The 15,304-nt window shown below is 35.2% G+C and overlaps 4 protein-coding genes across 5 annotated transcripts; 2 read left to right on the top strand and 2 right to left on the bottom strand.

Moving 5' to 3' along the window:
* Positions 1-3,760: 3,760 nt before the first annotated feature.
* LOC107480480 (uncharacterized) lies at positions 3,761-6,540 on the top strand. The gene is made up of 6 exons (XM_016100624.3): positions 3,761-4,161; positions 4,259-4,354; positions 4,490-4,530; positions 5,052-5,169; positions 5,591-5,671; positions 6,217-6,540. Exons 1-6 carry the CDS (start codon positions 3,973-3,975, stop codon positions 6,271-6,273), a joined length of 582 nt encoding a protein of 193 aa, XP_015956110.1. The 5' UTR covers positions 3,761-3,972; the 3' UTR covers positions 6,274-6,540.
* A 124-nt stretch (positions 6,541-6,664) lies between these two features.
* LOC107480481 (uncharacterized) lies at positions 6,665-7,594 on the bottom strand. Its single transcript, XM_016100625.3, has 4 exons — positions 7,431-7,594; positions 7,184-7,355; positions 6,972-7,088; positions 6,665-6,902 (listed from the first exon to the last, which is right to left on the bottom strand). Exons 1-4 carry the CDS (start codon positions 7,541-7,543, stop codon positions 6,774-6,776), a joined length of 531 nt encoding a protein of 176 aa, XP_015956111.1. The 5' UTR covers positions 7,544-7,594; the 3' UTR covers positions 6,665-6,773.
* A 186-nt stretch (positions 7,595-7,780) lies between these two features.
* Positions 7,781-11,212, top strand: LOC107480482 (ycf20-like protein). 2 transcript variants are annotated; one of them, XR_001590460.3, is made up of 4 exons: positions 7,781-7,990; positions 8,406-8,639; positions 8,909-9,409; positions 11,083-11,212. XR_001590460.3 is itself a non-coding variant. In XM_016100626.3 (3 exons), the coding sequence occupies exons 2-3, from the start codon at positions 8,467-8,469 to the stop codon at positions 9,351-9,353; spliced, it is 618 nt and encodes a 205-aa protein (XP_015956112.1). In that variant the 5' UTR covers positions 7,782-7,990; positions 8,406-8,466; the 3' UTR covers positions 9,354-9,555. The 2 variants fall into 2 exon arrangements, 1 of the variants encoding a protein (XP_015956112.1); XM_016100626.3 differs by lacking the exon at positions 11,083-11,212 and having other exon boundaries at positions 7,782-7,990; positions 8,909-9,555.
* Positions 9,859-13,962, bottom strand: LOC107480483 (guanosine nucleotide diphosphate dissociation inhibitor At5g09550). The gene is made up of 13 exons (XM_016100627.3): positions 13,858-13,962; positions 13,556-13,618; positions 13,363-13,446; positions 13,042-13,149; positions 12,769-12,941; positions 12,421-12,532; positions 12,209-12,289; positions 12,055-12,117; positions 11,686-11,787; positions 11,401-11,525; positions 11,000-11,210; positions 10,559-10,633; positions 9,859-10,167 (listed from the first exon to the last, which is right to left on the bottom strand). Exons 1-13 carry the CDS (start codon positions 13,942-13,944, stop codon positions 10,114-10,116), a joined length of 1,338 nt encoding a protein of 445 aa, XP_015956113.1. The 5' UTR covers positions 13,945-13,962; the 3' UTR covers positions 9,859-10,113.
* Between the last annotated feature and the right edge of the window lie 1,342 nt (positions 13,963-15,304).

The raw sequence follows: 15,304 nt of genomic DNA, 5'->3' as shown, positions 1-15,304 counted from the left end.
TTACTGTTTAGTATCTTTATAATGTCTAGCAACTACTTTTAAGACAATAGTTTGTTATCTCAGACCATTATTTTGGAGCAAAATGTGTTGCTCTTATTTTGTTATTTTGTTGTGAATCTTTCGTGCTTGTATGGAATGACACTCTTATGGTTAATGATTAAGTTATATGTTACAGAAATTGTTGTTCTCATGCTAATGACTTGCTTGATCTAAATACATTTCAAAATGTAATAGTTCATTTCATTCAACTCATTTTCACAATTCGGATGAGTTCACTAAAACAACATTACATCTGCAAAATCCATCATTGCATTTAATTACACATACACAAACCAACCTTTCATCAACCTTATCTAAAAAAAATTATCATTTTATTACAGTATCATTGAGTTCAACAAAACAGCAACTACTTCAACATCACTGCTATTTCTAAGCCAAGATACAGAACAGAATTTAGGTATCTAACAATTTTCTCCTAAAACTCATCATCACCACCAACATCATTCTAGTGAAAGTCTCCCAAATTTGGTTGTGGTTGTTTTTTCAAACACCAATATCAGTGCAAGTGTCCATCCAACTAAAGCAATTTCCACTGCAACCATGAACCTGAACTCAACCATATTCAATTTGTCCTTCAAATTTCTAACCTTCATTCTTAACCTTGAAACTTGTGAGGAATCTTTCTTTGGTTCTGCCCATACAAAATAGTCGCATTCTTCTCCCACTTAGCTGAAACATGAGACACCCAAGTCACACCCATACATGGTCAAAACATACAACTAAACAACAAATAAAGACGTGGTTAAACCTCATCCCGAAGTTAACGCAACCCCAGAACCTCCGCCCATAATTTTTCACCGTTGACGATGTCACAAGCACAGGCCGTTCCCCACAGTAGCAAGTTGTCCTCCTTCGACGTGCTTGGTTTCTACTTTGTTTGGCTTGCTTGCTGCCTTGCGTCGCTTCAGATTGGCATGCTTCATGATGCATCTTCTCTCACGCAAAGGGAATCGCCCTTCTGAGACAGTACAGCAGCAACGATAAGCAAAGATTTGGGGATTAGGGTTTCGAAGGGGACCCTCTCTTCACATATATCTATTTTTTTAAATTCAATAACGGTAACAACATACGCCCTACCACCGTGTATCATAACGTCCACGTATGCAATGCCGTTAACCAAATATTTAACATTTTGACGGTAGAACAACATTGATTTGATTTAAAAACGTTTGGGAAACAAATAGGACATTTAAAAAGTTAGGGACATATTTGAGACTTACCTCAAACGTTGGGGACATAAATGATACTTTACTCTTATTTATAAAAGGATTAAAACCTATTATACGTATCTAAGTTAATAGAACTTCTAACTAACAAATTTAAAATACCTAAGACATTAACTAAATTAATAAAGTCTAAATACATACACTAATTATTTACCAAAAATAAAAAAAAAAGAACTAACCTCAAAATTCAAAGCTCTAGCTACGGACCAAGTTGCATACAGTCGATTGAATACATGAAAATTTAAAGAACTCAAATTTAAGGTGTTACAAAATTTTTTAAATGCATTAAAATTTGGGACTACAACCAATTTATATAGGTCTCTGACTATATTTTTGAGAATTATGACTCATTTTTTGCATTTAAACGTATTTTGAATATTAAGATCCTAATCGACATTTAAACGTATTTTGAATGTTGAGTACCATTTCTCTAGGTGATATATATCTTGAACGCATCTAAGATATATCAATTTTTTATTATGTCATAAATCCATAATCCAAGGTCTCGGTACCCGAAATTTGTCTATAAAAAAGATTTAATTACTTTATTGGTTTCTATAGTTTCACAAAATTTTCATTTAGGTCCCTATATTTTTTTTTCCCTTTTAGTTGAGTCCTTGCACTAAATTTTTTTAATTGGATTCCTACACTTTTTTTTATTTAGGTCCTTATACCAATTCTTTTTTTTTTAGTTAGATCCCTATAAAATTAAGCCAATTACTACTAACAGGGATTTAATTAAAAAAAATTTAGTACATGGACCCAATTAAAATGAAAAAAAATATAGGAACCTAATTAAAAATTTGTCGAAACTATAAGGACCAATAGAGTAATTAAACTATAAAAAAATTCACTAACTCATTGGTAGTTGGGTACTGTAAACTCAATTTTTTTAAAGAGTAAACTACCATTTGTACCCACAAAAGTTGAAAATGCTGACATATCTTCCCATAGAAAAAAGAAATTACCATTTGTACCCATAAAAAATTATTTTTACAGGCAAAATTATCCAAATCCTAAAAAATTAAATAAAATTCCTAAATTGCCTTTCTCTCCACACTATCATCTCATTCCTCCATCCCCTCTCTCTCTCTCAATGTTCTCAGCCACCCAATCCCAGCATCAACCACAAACCACCGTCTCACTCTCTTCATCATCGTTCACCCTTCTCTGCTAGCAACGTCGCAGACCTCCGCCAGCCCAGGAGCACCGCACCAGCTTCTCCTCGCACCCTTATCATCATCTGCATCATCTTTCTCATCCCCACTAACCACTCCATTATCCTCATATGCTCATCACCTTACCACCACCACCACCACTAACCCCATCCTCTCTGTCACCAATAATCAATTGATTTTCAAACAATCCTAGCAGTAATTTTTTCAACCGCGAGCCACCTCTCCTCCTCCGTGACAAATGTCGCAGCCTCTGTTTCCGTTCTTGCAGCCTCCAGCATCAGCGTCAGCGACCACCCTTCCTTTTCTCCTTTCCTGTCTCGCCCTTGCCGACCAGAGGAACTTCGTACCATCCCCTGCTTTGCCGCCGCCAGCAGCCCCCTCCTCTCTTCACCGCCACCAGCCTCACCTACCGTGGTCTCCTTTGCGAACCAAAATCGTGACAAACTCTCTCTCTCTTTCTGTCTCTTTCGCCATTTTTTTCTCCCAGAAAAAGTGAGTCCAAATACATGAGGCTTCTGTGCTTGGTTATTCAGATTTGATCCTTTCTCTTCACTCTCTTCACACCTTAGATCTGTGTCCTTTTCCGTCTTATTTTTGTCAGCTTTCTCCATGACATTCTTTTCACAGTTTTTCTTAAACAGCTTCACACTCAGCTGAAACCAAGATTCAATTTTGACTTTCACCCATTGTCATCCATTTCAAATCCCTCTCTGGGTTGATTATGATTCCTCCAAAAGTGCTTTTCTCCGAGTTAATTTATGAGGTCACTATTTTTCAATGCACTGTGCTTTAATTAAGGTGATAAAGGTTATGGTGATGAAGGAGCGACAATGAAAGAAAGGAGAGTGTGGCAAGGAGCTATTGGAGCAGTTGTGGGGACTGAGTGGGAAGTAATGGTGAGAGTGTGTTAGAAAGGGAAAGATGGGTGGTGGCTGGGTGAAGAGGGTAGTGGTGGGATTTGAGATTAGAAAGGGAAAGAAAGGTGGTGGCTGGGTGAAGAGGGTTAGGGTTAGAAAGGTGATTGGGTGAAGGAGGTGGTGTATTGGTAAAGATAAGGATAATTTAGAGATTTTAGATAATTTTTTAGATTTGAATAATTTTACCCGTAAAAACAATTTTTTATGAGTACAAATAATAATTTCTTTTTTCTATAAATAAATATCTCAGCGTTTTCAATTTTCATGAATACAAATGCTAGTTTACTCTTTTTTAAAAATAGACACAACGAAACTCCAAAGTAGTACATAGTAACACTTTGACCACTTCCGTTGGATGACTCAACTAACCTAACTGTTCCAAAAATGTGGATTCAATAAGCTCTCACCGCCAAGTGGTGGGTAAATCGGTAAATCCAAAACAGCGCAACCACCACGTGTCGCTTCATCAGCTCATTGGCTGCTCAAGAATCAAGCAATCCCGCTTCCAATACCATCCCATCCCCCATTCAACACGAAAACCATCTTCTACTTGTTTCCAACGGATTCCCTTCATTTTCTCGCTCGAGAAAAATGTCGAGAAACGGCGACGTAGAGCAAGAGAACGCTCCCACAGCTGAATCGAGCACGAGAACAAGACGCAGAGGAGACCCTTTCTTGATAGCATGCAAGGGCTTCAGCTTAGTCACCTCTTTGGCTGCCATTCTCTGCATCGTCGCTAACGCCCTCTCCGCTGTGCTTTCCTTCAAACACGGATCAGATGTCAGCTTTCAACTTCCACTCTCTCCAAAGTTTCTCTCCTTATATGCCAATCGGCGTTTTCTTCTATTAATACCGTTCGCTTTTCTTTGCGTTTCAGTTTTTCGATGGAATTTTTCGGTGTTACGCCGTGCTCATAGCGTGCTTTGTGGTCCTGGCTGAAACCGAATGGAGTTTCATCATGAGGTTCTCCAAGGTGAGAGCTTTCTTTGTTAGCTTTGTTGTGCCCTAAATTTCATTCATCTGTTGATGATTGAAATGGTTTTTGTATTATTGCTGATAACATTGTTTTTACAATTTAATTTGATTATTCTATTCAACCACTTTTCAGGTTTTGGAGTATTGGGCTGGTAGGGGTATGCTGCAGATTTTGTATGTCTTCACACTTCTGTGACGATTGTCTTTTGATGCCCAGTTCCCATTACGTTCTAAGTTAGCTTTGGTTATGTTTATCTTGTTATATGCACTGGTCATGTTGGTTTTAAATTAAACAAGTTGTGTCACAATTGCAGCCGCTATGTTGCTGTTGCGGTGCCTTGAGCAACTGCACCGCAGCGGCAATTGCACACATTGCAATGCAACTGAAACCGCAATTTAACAATTAGTTAAGCAACTATGTTTTTAAGTTGTCACCTGGTAGAAGCTTATTAGCCTGATAAAACTTGTTGGTTTAAAACAGGAATGAATAATGATGTTAATGTAATTGTATTTTCCACTAATAATAAGTGTTATTTTTTTACCTTTGGTAAATAAAACGTTATTATTTATTGGATTACACTGGGTAAATTAATGAGTACTAGTATTCATAAGTTTGGAAGATATTTATTTACTTCATCATACTTAAACTTAGTAGTTTGGTTTCTGAATGCTGAATGCTGATTTTGTGTATGCAGTGTTGCAGTCATGACAAGGGCTTTCCCTGACTATTTTGGGGAGCGAAGGGATCTTGTTCTTTTTCAGAGCATAGCGAGTTATTTGCTGCTTGCATGTGGTCTGATTTATGTTGTTTCGGTAAGATCGTTGAACAGAGCAAACTAACAGTGTATTTTTTTTTCCTTTTTTATTTGTGCAATGTGATTAATACCAAGCGTTGCTGTTCAGTAGTAAATTCTTGATAAGAGAAGTACGATTTAAGGATTTTTACTAATTAGTTTGACAATTTTTAAATTTTAATTGCAAGTTCGAATTCCTTTTAATCTATGCCTTTTCCGTTGATTTGACAAGAATATTTGATGGTCAATACGATATTATCATAGCGAAGTGCAATATTGTAGATTGCATGACCTAAACATGTCTGGTTCTTTATACTTCTCTGAAAATAGTATTTTCATTCTCAAATGTTCTAGCTTGCATATTCAAAACTTCATTTCGTACTTTTGAAAGAAAAGCAAAGCTGATGTCACTCTTTTGTTCATTTTGTTTTCATTTGAAGGGAGCCCTATGCATTGGTTTTCTGAAACGCGCTCGTCAGAAGCAGGAGATCTCAAGAGAGCAAGCAGCAAAGGATTTAGAGGTAAACTGCTATGTTGAGATGTTATGGCCACAAAATATATGCATGTCTGTAATACTTGCCTTTCCTTATTCACAATGTGATGCACTAATTGCAACATGAAATTTGATACTAAAAATATGATTTTTGAGTTGGAGGAAACATCATTATGATGTGCTTTACAGATCTTAGAATTTTCCTTCTACATGTCAGATCTGGATATTGAAGATTATTGCATATAATCACTCCTGGAATTGATGCTTGGCATTTTCACATTTGAGAGTCTGGCTGTAAATAGTACACCCAATGAAATTGCTGCATTTGAATCTTGAAAGTAGTGCTCACAGGACTACATGTATAGTTCAAATAGATTTTATATGGAAGGCTTGCAAATTCGCTGTTAGTTTGTTGTGCTTACATTCCAATAGACTTGCTTTTGGAGTTTTAGGCGCAATACTAATTCAATAGAATAGATTTAGTCTTCAATCTTATGTGAGAGTATTTGGATACTTTTACAAAGATATTTTCTTCTTCTTCTTACCTGTACTTGCTTTCGTGGACATCTCCAGGAGTTGGAACGGCGCAAAGAGGAACTTGAACAACTGCTCCTTGCAGAAAGGGTGTAGTCTGAAATTGAGTCAAAGTAAAGATACCTGTGCCGCAGACTAATCAATCGTCATTTTTGTTATTGTTGTTGCTGACAGATGAATTGTTTTTGTTCATTATAACAATTGGATTATGTTCGTGAAGTGCGGGTTACTAATCTTTTCTATTGTGTGTAAATATGTAAAGTAACATGTATATTTTTGTTTCAACTTCCAACTTCTATTCATAAGCTTTAATCCAATGTTAACTGACGTTAGATAATAAAGACCTCAATTTGTTCAAAAGAAGTTTGTTTTGTACATTACTTTCGAAGCTGTAATTGACTAAAGGAATATCGAGCATTTTGAGACATTCAACGAGATATATATGCAACTGTTATATTAAAATTCTCCAACTAATGGATGCAGAGTATTTTAATATATGTGTGGTTCACAAATCACAGTTAAATACATAGAAGTTTCAACCGGACATTTAATTCATGAATTTGAATTATCTGCCTTGTGAGTTGATACTCAGATTACTATTTACCCCGTTTGTTTTTGTTCTTTGGTGCATTCCAGTTCTGAGAAAATCTTGTAAGTCCTTGTTTGAATGCCCCAAGGTTTACCCCATTTGTGACCAAGATGCTCGTTACTCCCAATTCCGAGACCTGTCATAGATGTCAAGAAAATATTAGAAAGTTAATTGGAAAAAAAGAAAGGATAGATGTGAAAGTTACCCCTTGGATGTTGTTGTCATCATCATCAAAGAAGAGCATAGAGTTATACGGGACACCAGTCTTGGAATGAATATTCTGTAAATGATCTGTTTTGTTTCCCCAGTTGTAAAATATTTCCTGACATGAGAGAGAAAGAACACAAGAGTAAGACAACAGAGGGAACATGAATGAGAAAGAGAAAGAGAAAGAGAGAGAGATTGAAGAATGGAGACCTGGGCAACAAACATGGAAGTGATGTTGAGTTTGTTAAGATAAGTTCTGGCTATGTCGGGGGTTGGTGATTTAGATGCAATTGCAAGGTCAACCCGTTTGTGTTTGAGTGCATGCATGATGCCCTTAACTTGAGGAAACAGATAAGGTGTGTCACTCTTGGAGCGGCACTCACTGGACATTAATGTGATGTGAGGATGAATCAGAATATAATATAAATGTATAAATCTCATAGTGATTCATACATACCAGTAGAAAGGCCAGAGTGTGTGATCAAGATCAAAAACAACCAGCTTAGGAATAACTTGGAACACTCCCATCAGCTGCACTGCCTCGGCCTTCACCTTCTCTATGTCCTCCATCTCCCCGAATTGTGATGATGCATGCCCTTCATACACCACTCTTTTATATGGATAGAGTAGCTATCCTTCGTCACATTTTTTTCCTAATATTATCCGAATAGAATTTTTTATGCTTGTGAACTTTGATTCTCAAAGATATTTGGGCCACCATTTAATAATTTTACAAGTTTAAATATAAACATAATTTACTCTAAAATGTATATGAATATATGAACATTTATATATAATTAAAAAAAAAAACATTTTGAAGAACATTATTGTTAAGCAAAATCTTTAAAATATTGATTTCCTAAGTTTTGGAGAAGAAAATTATTATTTTATTATTATATTATTGTGTTACCCAATCAATGACATTCACTGGCACAGTGGTTGCGGACTTGCGGTTGTGGACTCCGTGCACCTCACCGGCGTCATCTTCTTCTTCCTTTTTCTCTCGATACAAACAGGGTAACGCTCTCTATTCCCTTCTTCTTCCATGCCACAACTACATACTTGCTTCTATTTTCTTCCTTGTTATTCCGCACCCAATTGCTTCTGCCTTCACTGTTATCCACTTCGTTCCTCTTCCCACTTCACCTTTCTGCAACCTTTTTATCTTTTTCATTATTTTTTGTGATGATAACCATGTTTTCAACTAAGCAATTCAGGAAGCTTCTAATCTATGTTTTATGTAGTGTTAGCTGCATTTTGGCTTATTCTTTATCTGCATTGTGTTTGTGTATTAGAAGGGTAAAAGAAAACCAACATGATATCGAAACTCATTTTCATGTTTAACGCTCCAAATCTTGTTGATTTTATGGTTTAATAAATGATGCTCATGTGAATCGAAGCTCCTTTTAATTAAGCATTTGAATTTTTGCAGATTAGGAAGAGACTGAGAATTTGTGGAGCTGGTTTACAATATCTGTGTTCATCTATTAAAAATGGCTTGCCAAATAGGATCTATGTGGAGGTTATCAATTACAGAGAATGGATGCATAGAAAAATCGTGTATGGCCCTCGCCAATTCTAGAGCACACTGCTGTCGCTGCGAGCCGAGTTGTGGTATTTTAGGTCTAAAACTTGGCCTAAAGTCAGCGCCATTTCACCAGAGCTGGTAAAATTTGAATGCCTATATCAAGTTTTAGTTTTCAGCTGTTAAGATTGTGCAACATTCTGTTACGAGGGTGTTTAGGGTGATGAATTAGCAGGATAAATAATTTCTCTTTTCAAATTCGACACTTTACCATAAAATGTTCTTCGGTTTCATAATAATGGCCGCAAGAAAATTATATCACTTCAGGGTGTTTCTCATCTTATTGAGGGAATAAACTGGTTATTTCTGTAACCAAGTGATAATGATTGTCTTTCAATTCATTGGCTCAGTTTCCTTGGAAGAAGAGCTGGCTGGAAAATAGCTTTTGCCTTGAACACAGGTGGAGTGCCTGGTGATGGTGATCAACAAGGCCTCGATGATTCCAGTTCCGGTTTCAGTGGTACTCGATTGAGTAGGATACTGAGTGCAGGTGGTAGACAACTTCTGGAAAAGCTAAACTCAGCTAGAAAGAACCTCCCCATGAAAGTATTCTTGCTACTTCTAGGTTTCTATACAGCAAATGCTCTTGCTACAATCCTTGGACAAACCGGTGATTGGGATGTTCTGGTTGCCGGTGTTGTGGTGGCTGCGATCGAGGGAATTGGTATGCTGATGTACAAAAAGCCGCCTAGTGTGAGAACAGGGAGGTTTCAGTCTTTTCTTATGATGATGAATTTCTGGAAGGCTGGCATATGTTTGGGCCTCTTTGTGGATGCTTTCAAGTTAGGCAGCTAAGGATACCCAAGGCCTATCCCTGTTGTTGTATCATGGCCCTTACGCAATATCTTCTGGTATGAAATTTTAGAATTCAATTCCCTGTGTACTGATTGGAAACTAGGATAGGTAAGAGAAAATATCGCTGAAATGAACTGAGCAATCTAGGAGAAGTTGGTTAATCACATCCTCAATATCATAATGATCACATTATGTAGACTAAGCAATCTAGGAGAAGTTGGTTAATTACATCCTCAATATCATAATGATCACATTATGTAGTTGTACAATTTTTGGACCTAAGTTATCATGTTAATAAGGCTAAACTGTTACTATAACTTTTCAATGATTAAATGAACCCAAATAAGAAAGCTAAGTTTGGTGAATAAGACTTTATGAATTAGATGCTTTCATTGCATCTCTGATTTTCTTGAAAGGAAAATTGTATTGTGCAGCACAATTCATCTTTGCTATGATCTTATTAAAGTATTATATATCACAAATTACATATTTAGTTAATAATGCCGAAAGACAGATTTATTGAAGGGATATGATCACAACTATGATTACCATGTCTAATAAATTGCTTGGTTGAGTACAAGGCAACTGTATATATGACTGTATCAGGCATATAATGCCTTCGATCAAAAGCTACAAAGGTGTGGGTGTCTATGTAATTTTTCTCTTTGCATTAGAGCATCTAAAACAAAAACATGAAATTTAAAAGAAAAGTGCTCGCTGTTTCTATGACTTAGGCATGTATATAAAAATTAGAGGCAAATCATTCTTCAGACGCAGCACTTGCAGCACTCAGGTCTACAGAAAGATCAAGAACCTGAAACAAAGAATAAGAACAATATTAAAATCAAGTAAAAATTTTCCAGAGCTCTCGAATCTCCATTGTTATTAAATATTTATATTCCTTTTGACATGAAGTTCTGTCATGTAACATTATATCTGGAACACAAAGGTGAGTGCAAGTGAATGCAAATGCGAAATTCCATCATCAGATAGAAAATCATATACAATCTAAATGAAAATAACAAATAGAAGATATCGTTAACTGAGAGAATATATAATTTCAAAGTGTAGAAATAAATATGCCACTTTGTTTTCATTCATTTTTCTTGCCTACTGTAATGTTTCTGATTTCTCAATGTTTTCATACTGCAGCTATAACTACTTGCAATTGTTTGAAATATCTAATTTCAGTAACTAGTAGTTACCTTTCCAGTGATCTTATTGTACATGTCGATCACATCTTGTACTGTGGTCTCAAAATGTGTGGTAGCATCATAGCTCTGCAAGGATTGAATTTTAGGTTAGTACAACCAACTTTCGAAGATAAAAGGGAAAAGGACGGAGATTCCCTAGGCTGATTAAGAAGCATGATAAAAATTTATATTCTTCTTGACATGAGTTGTCAATTACTTTGTTTTAAATTTAAACCATTCTGATTTTTAATTCTCTTTTCCTCCCACACATATTCAAGGCTTGTATTTATAGACTCAGAATTTTCCATCAGTTACATAAGATAGTCAACATGTTGTGTATTGGCACTGCTCTATATAATTTATTCAAGTGCCCTTCCACAAAGATCAGGAAACAAAAACAAGGAAAGAAAATTTTTAAAGAAAATGCTTATGGAGATTCTGCTTAGTAGTTACCTTAGAGATGAAACAGCTATCAGCTTCATGATCATTGATGGGATGATATCTGTCATAAATGTCATAGAATATCTCATCTACAGGTCCAAGAAGGTCAATACCGGGCTTCAACTCCACCTCAGGTTGATCAGTCTCTGCTTCTGTTGTAACAAAAGCAATAAATTTTCCTTTTGGGGCCACGTTGTGAGCATAAGAGCAGCAGAAGAGATACCTTCAATAACAAGGGAAAAATCAGAAAACCAGAACCTACAAAGTTGGAAGTTACAACACTCACAAGTAAAACTCCATTCTCTCACTCTTGTATAGATTTATATGTTTTTTAAGTTGTATCTAACAACAGAAGGATCCTAGTAAATGGAGTATATGTATAAAACCACTACAGTAGATCAATGCAAACTTACATATCTGATTTTCGACCGAGTTGCTTCTGTGGCAGAATGACCTGTGCAGAGTGACAATTATTTGTGTCTGGAATAGGATGGCTCATAATACATATTGCACGTGCAACTTTTCCAACCTTATGAACCTGTTAAATTAATTAAAATAATGTCAGACGAAGATCATACTGAAACATGCATGTGTTGTACTGCAATTTATACTTAACAACACAGTTGTGCAAACTACAACATTTCCAATACCTAAATATAAACATACTCTTTATAACCTTGGAAAATTTAAGAGGATACCTTATCAGGCAGATATGATGGATCACACACCACTTTCTTGCACTTGGCTGTCTCTCCTTCGGAGGTCACACCGACGGCTTTGCCATCATCACCAAACTCTACCTGCATAGTAGAACAAAAATTGTGCAGAAAGAAATATATAGCAAGTAACCTGACAGGGTAACTAATCTATGTCTAATTGATTATTTTGTTTTATCAGTAACTTGTGAGGCAGAAAATAAATGAACTGCTATATAACATATCTCCAAGTGAAAGTATCAGAAAAAATTATCATTTCAAAGTTGAAGTTTAATTCCCTTGATGCAAGTTTCCTTCCAATACATTTCATATGATTTTTCTGAATACATAGAAGTATAGCCACAGGCTTACCTTGCATTCTGGCTTGTTGAGCATGTAAGTTCCACCATACACAGCACTCAAACGTGCAAATGCCTTTCGGCCATCAAAGAAGTCGAAATCAGCGTTAGTTCCTGAAGTATGCAAAGTCCAACAGAGAAAAGGAAAGAGAGAAGTGGAGGAGAACCTGAGGAAGCTCTCCAAGTCCATATAGTGGATATATGTAAGGTGAACCTCCTTGAAAACGTGCTAGGGACTCTGCATATAGCTGTAGAAAACAGACAACAAATAACAAATTACATGACTATAATTACAAAATATACGAAGTTACTCAATATTTTTAGATATATAATGTTATAGGGGAAAGAACTGATTCCTTTTTTCTGCATAATATAGTACCTTTACTCTCTCTACAAATCCCTTGGCTGGCTCATCCAAGTAACTATCATCGAGATGAAGTGCCAAGGCATGACCAATAAAGTCAATTGTATCATCTTCCAACCCGTACTTGCTACATTTGCACAACCAAAAAAGAAAAGTTCATGATAGGACAGCACCAGCTGATACAAAAGCTAAAAATGATGCACTCGATCTACTAGATGTAAAGCATAATTTGTCTAGTCTTTCATCTAAGTTTATTCTGCGTATGTAGTTACATCTTTGTTTCCATAATTTTATGAAGGAAAAAAGTCAGTGACATATCTAGTAATTTTGCTTCAGAAGGCAAGGAAGGAAGAAATTGCATACGATATGAGCTGTCTTGCTGTAACCTGGTTCAAATCTAGTCCTTCATGAGATTTGGGATCATTTGAATCATAATCCTGGACATAAATAAAGAACTTTCTAGCACGGCGCTTCTCAAACAGTCCCATTAATGGTGATTTCAATGCTTCAACATCCGTGGCTGGAACTTTGTAAATCTGAAAAATGTAAATAAAATACGAAGTGCAAGTGTTCAACAGTTTGTAATACAGAAAGGTACCAAAATGTGAATAAGAAATTGATGAATATGTTGCATACCTTTCCCTTATTATACACAAAACTTCCATCTACAGCTTTGAAGTGTAAATACTTTGTAACATCCGTGTGGATGAGAACGCGAACCAAAACTTCATTGGCCATCATAAACTGCCAAAAAAAAAATTAAAAAATAAAAATCCAGGATTCTGTTTTTGTCATAGATTGAAGAGAAAGGAAGATATACAAGCAAACAGTGTAGTAAATAGAAGAAAAGGAAAAGAATAAAAGAAAATAATTTATTTATTTACTTGAAGCAAGGTGCAATGTTTGTTTCACATGCATTATTGAGATTATATTACAAGAGAAGTTGTGTGATCAAACCTTAGGTATCATATCAACATTGAATTCCCTGCTGGAACCTAGGTTCTCAGGTGGCTTGTCCTCTCCCCTAAATCGCTTCCATAGCTATATATATCACAACAGAGAAACAAGTTTTGTATTAGTGAACGAAAAGAGTGCATGAAAAATCTAATAATAATTCTGCTGTTGCAAACTTGCAATAGAGGAGTGTGACCTGTGTGAGATTAAGCGATGTAGATGCCCCTCCATAGTAGTCATTTCTATCCATATGCAGTACCTGATTCAATTAGTCGATTAAGGGCAAGTATTAATTCTTTCTATGAAGATGAACTTCCAAACATTTATTTGTGTGTAATTCCAATGACCTGTTAATTATACAGGCTTATATTCACATGGTTTGTTTAAGGTCATAATTAAGATCGTTTTAAGGTGCATTTATTCTAACTGTACGAGGAAAAACATAACATTCTTTTAATAAATAAATAAGAGAAGTGATTAGAGGATGTGTGGTGTTACTTTGAGGCCATCAACTGAGAGAAGGCCACTGAGGATGCATTCCTTGAGTCCAGTGCCAAGGACAATTACATCGTACTCTTCATCCATCGCACAATATTATTATTGTTATTATTATCAAGTTTGAAAGAGAAAGCAAAAAAGGAATTGAAACAAGAGTTTTAATATGAATTATATAAGAGCGAGGAATTGAAGGAATGTTAGTTTTTTGGATGAAGCAGAAGAGGTCCTTAGCGGCAAAGTAACGACACTAACGCGAACCCAAAATAACTTTTCTTTCTCATCATTCACACACGTGTTTGCTCTTTTCAGGACTCATTACTATATATAACATCCAATCATTTTAAACTTATGTTTGCAAACTCCTTCTAGGATTTAGTATATTCACAAGTTTAGAGATATTTGATTCTTCAACACAATAAATAAATAAGTTGAATGATTTTTTAAATTCTTTTATGAACAAATTTTTATTAACTAATTATGGAATATTCTTAAAACATTATAAGACTAATCTTATTTAAAATATTTTCATATACATAAATATTCAATGATATGCATTACTATTTTAATAAAAGTGTTAATTTTAAATTTGTTATTTCAAATCTCACATATAAAGTAACGCATAAATGAATGGTAACATAACTTATACTAATCTCTAGAGAAGTACAGAGAAAGCAAGATTTATTTATATACAAAAAAATTTAAGTATAGTTGGGTGCATCGTCTTTACTATGAGTTTGTCGACATAAATATATTACATAAACTAATTTAAACAAATTAAACCTAAGACAATCAGTTCATCCCATCGCTCTTAGTCTATCTTCTAAATCAACGTTTTTGCTTTATTTAAGGTAACCTGCACTGCAGGAGGACAAAAAGAGAAATGACTTTTCAAAACATGTAGTGAATCATTCATAGAAAAAACAGATATAAAATATAATAATTTATGTGTTTATACTGTCAATATGTGTGTGCAGATTCCACGTAACATAAATACAAACTATACTGAAGTTTTATGTATATGTATAAATACAAACTGTACTGAATTATATGCATTTATCATGAAAACTAATTAATTAGACTGCGAAATACTCTTACCTTTTTCCTAAGGGTGCTGATCCGTAACTTATGTTTTTTCATCATGAAACGCAAATTAGTTAGTATTCTTTATTTGTCAGAACTCAGATGCGTGCACTCAACCATGCATAATTGATCATAAGAATGCAGAACATCGCAGTTATGGATTATTCATAGTCATATTAGAGTTGGCCTTACTAAATTCCTACTCTTATTTGGAAACAATAACAATAATAATAGCAGTTTTATGACATAATTTTTGTCAAATGTTACTTGAAAATTATAGACTCTAACTAAAGAATTAACTATTATCAATCAATTTTAATCAATTTTTTTTAAAATTTCATTTTAAATTAACATTCTTTCTTCACGC

The sequence above is a fragment of the Arachis duranensis genome, chromosome 3 (assembly GCF_000817695.3).
Source record: "Arachis duranensis cultivar V14167 chromosome 3, aradu.V14167.gnm2.J7QH, whole genome shotgun sequence".
Lineage (NCBI taxonomy): Eukaryota > Viridiplantae > Streptophyta > Magnoliopsida > Fabales > Fabaceae > Arachis > Arachis duranensis.
Note: the sequence above shows the minus strand (reverse complement) of the source record. Positions and strands in the feature narration are given on the sequence as shown.

Bases quoted from the DNA above. Each gene is read 5' to 3' on its own strand.
- LOC107480482 (XM_016100626.3), top strand. From the start codon at position 8,467: ATGGCTTGCCAAATAGGATCTATGTGGAGGTTATCAATTACAGAGAAT. The intron at 8,640-8,908 runs GTAAAATTTGAA...TCATTGGCTCAG, and splicing joins GCGCCATTTCACCAGAGCTG to TTTCCTTGGAAGAAGAGCTG.
- LOC107480481 (XM_016100625.3), bottom strand. From the start codon at position 7,543: ATGGAGGACATAGAGAAGGTGAAGGCCGAGGCAGTGCAGCTGATGGGA. The intron at 7,089-7,183 runs GTCTCCATTCTT...CTCTCATGTCAG, and splicing joins CTTCCATGTTTGTTGCCCAG to GAAATATTTTACAACTGGGG. The intron at 6,903-6,971 runs GTAACTTTCACA...CATCTATGACAG, and splicing joins ATGACAACAACATCCAAGGG to GTCTCGGAATTGGGAGTAAC.
- LOC107480480 (XM_016100624.3), top strand. From the start codon at position 3,973: ATGTCGAGAAACGGCGACGTAGAGCAAGAGAACGCTCCCACAGCTGAA. The intron at 4,355-4,489 runs GTGAGAGCTTTC...ACCACTTTTCAG, and splicing joins TCATCATGAGGTTCTCCAAG to GTTTTGGAGTATTGGGCTGG. The intron at 5,672-6,216 runs GTAAACTGCTAT...GGACATCTCCAG, and splicing joins AAGCAGCAAAGGATTTAGAG to GAGTTGGAACGGCGCAAAGA.
- LOC107480483 (XM_016100627.3), bottom strand. From the start codon at position 13,944: ATGGATGAAGAGTACGATGTAATTGTCCTTGGCACTGGACTCAAGGAA. The intron at 10,634-10,999 runs GTAACTACTAAG...CAATCCTTGCAG, and splicing joins ATAGCTGTTTCATCTCTAAG to AGCTATGATGCTACCACACA. The intron at 10,168-10,558 runs GTAACTACTAGT...TCTTTGTTTCAG, and splicing joins ACAATAAGATCACTGGAAAG to GTTCTTGATCTTTCTGTAGA.